We start from the raw sequence: 6,000 nt of genomic DNA, 5'->3' as shown, positions 1-6,000 counted from the left end.
GGAGGAGGAGAAGGAGGAGGGAGCGTCTCTGCCGCCGCCTCCTGGTCCCCAGCGCCGATCTGCCGCCGCCACCTCCCTCCGCGGCGATCCTCCCTCCATGGTCCTGCCGCGGCCCCCCCTGTAGCCCGAGCTGCCCCGCGCCTCGCCGGAGCCAGCCTCGGCAGAGGGAGCGGTCGCGGCCTCGCGGCCCGCGCGGGCTGACGGGCGGAGAGCGCGGCGCCGCGCGGTCCCCGAGGATCCACACGCCGGGCAGCGCGGCCCGAGCAGCGCGAGGAGCAGCGGGCGGGCGGGCGGCGCCGGGCCCGGGCCGCCCTCGCTCCCGCGCCCCGGCCCCGCCGCCCGCGCCGGGGCGGTCGCCCGCAGAGGAAGGCGCCGCAGTCTCCGGGCCTCGCAGCCCCACTCGAGCGTCCTCAGCACCGAGGGCTCGCGGGTCCTGAGGGGAGGAGAGCCAGGGGCCGGGCACTGAGCTCTTTGGCGCCCCCACCCCCGTTTTCGGAGCCCTCCACGCTGCGGCCGCTGTCCCCTCCGGACCATGGCCGACGACGACGTGCTGTTCGAGGATGTGTACGAGCTGTGCGAGGTGATCGGCAAGTGAGTCGCTACGCGAGGGAGCGGGAGTGTGGAAAAATGCATTTCAGTGATGCCCGGGTCCTCCCGCACCGGCACCCGCTCCGGGCCTGCCCCCTGCCCTCCTCCCCTCCGCCTCCCTCGTCCTCCTCACCCGGGCGTATTTATAGACGTGTACCTGGACCTCCTGCCGGGCGGGGGTCCCAGGGGTTCTCAGCCAGCCGTGGAAGTCACCGAGCCGAGGTCGGCCACCCCACGAGGCGTGCGGCCGGCCGAAATCCGCTGTCTGCATTTTATCTGACGGTTGCACAGGGACGTGGCAGCCCCGATTTTATAGTTGCTTCCTGGGAACAGTTGGGGTTATTGTTACCTTGCGTGTACCACAGACCATTAAGGAAAAGAGCAGCTTGCATTTCCTCTGCTTGCATGGACCGATAGAGAGAGAACGTCCAGGGTTTTTAATTGTGGGGTGTGTGTCTATTGTGCAGGATATTAGATAGATGTCTTTGTGTTCACCCCATGCCCGGATTGGACGGGGTCATTTTCAGACGGGGTGCGTTCAGTTTCAGCAAATTCCTTACCCGGTGTAGGCCAGCGTGGAAAGAGTTGGGGGTATCCGAATTTTTAATGCCTCGTTATGCAATGACTGTTAAATCAGTGTTCGAGGCTTCCCTCGACTGTTGTTGGGATGGTGGTGGTTCGTGTGGCAGAGCCGTCTGCTTTGAGTCACCGGGCTGGTCTAGAATATAGAACTGACAGTCCAAATGCTCATCCTTTCATCTGTGTTGTATAATTACACTAGGGAAAAGCAGGGAATCAGATTAATCACAGTGCTGATTGAGAATTAAATCTGCAGTTCCTCATCTAATTGTCCATTCCTTAAATCTGTTTTGAATAGTTTCCTTTTCATTCTTGTCAAACAGTATTCCAAGTGCACAATCCTGCTAATTTGTTTGTGAGGCAAAGGCTGGCGATCTGAAGTTGATTTCCTAGTTCAGCGTGTATTCTGTGCCTTTAGAAGTTGAGATCAGATTTAAGAGCAATTTTTGCTCCTTTATGAAGGATTGCTGGGTAGCTACCGTTGAAATATTTTACCTCTTTTTGGAAGCGGTGCTTTATTGTCTATTTTAAGGTCCGCAGTTGGGAAATGAAACCAAGACCTTAGAGCAGTTTACTGTATCCCTTTTAAGTTGTCTGCAGTACTGGATTTCAATTTGTTTAAGTGCTGATAACTCATTTTTTTTTCTTCTATGTTGAGGTATTACAGTGTTGCCTCACATGGTGAAATTATGGGTAGAGCTGGCTACACACTTTCCTCAGACCCAATTGGTACAAGGACATGTTACTCCTTGCCCCTATTGTTACATGACCAGCCTGTCTACTAGAAGAAGGATATCCAAATGCGCCCTGGTAAAGTGTTTGTGGAAGTGCTCGAGAGCAGCGCTGTCCAAAAGATATATAATGCAAGGCACATATGTAATTTTATAGACAAAAATTTTACATATGTAAATTTTGCAATAGCCGCATTAAAAAAATTAAAAGCAAATAGGTGCAGTCGGTTTTAATCAAATATTTTATTTAAGCCAGTAGACCCAAAACTGTTAGCACTTCAACACGTATTCAGTGTAGAAATTATTTATGAGATATTTTACATCCTTTCTTTCTTTTGTGCTTAGTCTTTGGAATCCAGTGTGTGTTTTACACTAACAACACATCTCAGCTCTGACGCTAAGCTAAATTTTCATCGGAAATACTTGATCTGTATTAGATTTCATGACATTTGCATTTGCAAAAGTAGATTCACACACCCAAGTTTTCTCAAACATATCTAAAAGTTTTCTAATAACCTAATCGATATCTCTTTCTAAATTTAAATTGTAATTAATTAAAATTAAATAAAATTCAAAATTCAGTTTCTCAGTTGGACTAGCTACATTTCAGGTGCTCCATAGGCGTATGTGGATAGCACCGTTCCATAGAGACAAATACGTTAAAAAAAAAAAAAAATCTCCTTGGTTGCTTCATTCTTAGCACCCAGGTGAGGTAAATTAGGTGTTTCCCAAAAGCTCCCAAACGACTGTGTGGGTGAGTGATATTTGTTGTGTCTTAGTTACATTTGCTTTAAATGAGCCAGCAAAGTCATAATTGGAATATGTGAAATTAAAATGTTAATTATATTGTGATGACGGAATGTAACCGTCATTGGATCAATGTTAGTAACCAGTTCTGATTCCTTAAGGTCTGGAAGACTGATGATGTGATCTCTTTAGGTATCAAAAAGAAGTGGTCAGCATCACATTAGCACAATCAGTATTCTGCTGGCTTATAACTGATAGAATGTTTTCAGGAAACACCTCTGGTAGAACTAAATTCATCTTTTCTGTCGCTTCAGAACTGCATAAGGAGGGAGAGCAAGCTAATTCTGAGGTGATAGGCACGCTGTGGCTACCTTAATGATTGTGAACGTGAAATCTCATTCATAGCCTACAAAATCGGACTTGGTCAGTGCCATTTATAATATGCCATTTCGTGAAATAATGAATTCAAGGTAGCCTTCATGGTAAAGAATGTAATGATAATGTTCCTCACCCTGTGTAAAGGTTGAAGGTTTCTCCGGTAAATTGTCTCAGCATATATTGATCTGGAAATTGAAATTCACTTGAGATTTTCTTGTAGGGACCTTGACAGCATACATTTTAACTTAGAATTTGTTCAACTCCAGATTTACACAGAAAGGTCTTGAAGCTGTTCACTTGTAGTGGAAGCCTTTTTGTTGATTTCTATCCAGGTTCTCTAGAATTGTGATTTTCTTTTATCCCAAATTAGTATCACGAATTGTTTTTGACCTTAGGTCTTAATAGGTTTAAATTTCCACCGAGATACTTTAAAATGGATTTCAATTTTCAAGATCAATTGAGCACCCACTCACTCCCCTACCTCACTTCTTATCCACTCACTCACTCATCCACTGTCTTGGAGGGAATCATGTGCCTGGTTCATTATGAATATTGGGAGGATGGCATATCGTTTTTTAAAAAATTAAACTCTTTCCCCTTGTGTTTCTTGTTTTTGAAAGTCTTACAAAAGCTCCTTCGAATGCCTATTGTTTCCATAACATTTTCCTGTGTAACATCTTTCAAGTGACTAAAACAAATCGCATCACCAATGATGGGACCTTATCATAGCCCCAAAACTTCTTGTCTTAGTAAGATATAGCAATTAGTGGAAAAGAAAGGTTTTTACGCAAATGCAGGAAGTTGGCTAATTTTTATGTCATGATTATTCACTGCATCTTTTGCAAATGTAGAGTTTTAGAGATAAGTGTACAATCAGTAATATTCCGTGAAGGAAATTTTAAGAAGATTCATCCAGATTAAAACACAGAAATACCTACCTTCATGGTACAGCAGTTTCTGTGAAAGAGAATAGCAAAATGCACACCGTTTTCACCTTGTGGAGGGTGAATATTTACCCTCATTTTTAGGGTTCTTAGTAACCTGTAACTTCTGACTTTCCTGCTTCGGTAGGACACATACTAAAATTGAAATGATGCAGCGTGACCCCCTGCTCAGGGATGACATGGAAGTTTGTGAAGCATGCTGAATTTGCTTGTACCTTGAGAACACTTATCATATTTAATTACAGTTTCTTATTTATGAGTCTCTCTACCTAGTTAACAAGGAACTTCTTGAGGGCAGGGAACATATATATCTTTCTCCATTACTTAACACAGTGCCTGCAATGTAACAGTTGCTCATTGACTATGGAATGAGTTGAGCAGTTTTAATAAAATCTCATTAAAAGGCAAAAAGCATGTTTATCAACCTCAGAGCAATTATTGTCCCAAAAGGCTGTATTCGTTTAAAGCAGTGGATCTCCACCTGGCTGCATATTAGAATCACCAGGGGAGCTTTTAAAAAAGATCAATGCCAGGGCCCTGTGTCAGAGCAATAAAATCAGAATCTCTGGGGGTGGGTGCTGGACATTGGTATTTTTTGGGAGCTCTCTAAGTGGTTCTGATATGCAGTTACGATTGAGTCATTGGTTTAAAACTTAGGTTATGTATGTAATATTTTGGGACTGGCTTTTCAGAGGCTTACAGGTTTTGAAATGTAGAATGTTTTTTGGGGAGGTATTGAAGCCAAGAGACCCAAATATGAGTTTTATCTTCTCTATGCTGTGTTTCTGAGCCTTGTTGTGTAAGAATTTTGTTTCAGCCTGTGTTTGGCTTTGATTTCTTGGGTCTTTTAAGATTCGCATTGATTTATGATGCTCATCTGTGTAATGCTAACATAGTGACTGATGTTTGGAACAACCCGGAATGGGGATTGCTTCAATAGCAGTTGATGATGGCTGTCTACTAGAGTGACTTAATTTAATATTAAGAGGTTTATCAGTTTAGTACAGATTGTGTTTGCACATATACTCTATTAAAAGAGTATGGTTATGTTGCTTATATAGTTTAAATTCCATACTTGACATCCCAGTAACACTGTTTACCAGAGAATTGAGTTAAATGCAGCCTTTATGTAAATGCTGGGTTAATAATTTGTAAGGTATATAATTTAACACGAAGAAAAACTCAGCTTTACTATTTTTACTAATTACTATGGCTTTCGCATATATTGATTGGCCCACTGATAATGGTTTCCAGTACCCACAAAGGGGAACATTACAAAATGTTGGAACATCTTTCTGGGAAATTTTATCTAGTCATTATAGGCAAATTAGTTTTTAATGTTTGGGAAAGTGTGAGCCTGAAGAAACCAGGAATTTTCCAGAAATGAGTAGATGTTTCATGAAAGAAGGGGTTGATCCGAGTGACAATCACATGAGGTATAAGAAACACAGTCGCCAGCTAGCCTGCTGGTGGCCCAGAAAGAGTCAAGCCAAGGGGGTTTAACCGGAGTTCCATAGAAGAAAAACCTGTTAAACACGGTGGTGGATTCCTGCACATGGCAGACCTTTTTGGGAGTAGGTAAGCAGTGTTGATTTCTGATGATGGAGTTTGCTTCTGGGACCATTTTAGAGGGAACTGAGCTACTCATTGGCTTTTCTGTGTGTGAACAACTTTCTCAGAGTCTCCTCATGTCCACTTTTTACAGACTGTCTTAGGACTTGGAGTTTCTGAAGTGTCACTTGCACATTGTCTGTATAAATGCTTCCTGTGTCTCCCTTACCTTCCACGACTCTGACATGCTTCTGTGTCTTTGACATGCACAGCTCACTCCTTCCTCCATTTTCACCTTGGATCTGCAACGGTTTCACCGGACAAACTGTCTCTCTAATGTGCCCTTAAATTGTGTTCCTGGATATTTCTTTTAAATTGAAAATTCTTTTACCATCTCCAGTTGTAGCTCTGACCAATAAATAAAAGAAGCAAGTATGCCTTACTTTCTGAGATTGTTCTTGAGTTACTGCATTTTTGCAAAT

The 6,000-nt window shown here is 43.5% G+C and overlaps 1 protein-coding gene across 2 annotated transcripts in view; it reads left to right on the top strand.

Annotated features, from left to right (window-relative positions):
- Nucleotides 1-434: 434 nt before the first annotated feature.
- CASK (calcium/calmodulin dependent serine protein kinase) overlaps nucleotides 435-6,000 on the top strand; it is a 359,561-nt gene continuing 353,995 nt past the window's right edge. The window contains exon 1 of one of the 2 annotated variants that reach the window (XM_047076095.1): nucleotides 435-591. In XM_047076095.1, the coding sequence (XP_046932051.1) occupies nucleotides 533-591 (59 nt within the window). In that variant the 5' untranslated portion in view covers nucleotides 435-532. The remainder of the gene's footprint in view (nucleotides 592-6,000) is intronic. The other variant, XM_047076096.1, reaches the window with a different exon arrangement.

This window comes from Lynx rufus, unplaced genomic scaffold (assembly GCF_022079265.1).
Source record: "Lynx rufus isolate CCGP_SWC_20201006 ecotype Redwood Valley unplaced genomic scaffold, mLynRuf1.p SCAF_14, whole genome shotgun sequence".
NCBI lineage: Eukaryota > Metazoa > Chordata > Mammalia > Carnivora > Felidae > Lynx > Lynx rufus.
This window is presented reverse-complemented; position numbering and strand designations above follow the sequence as displayed.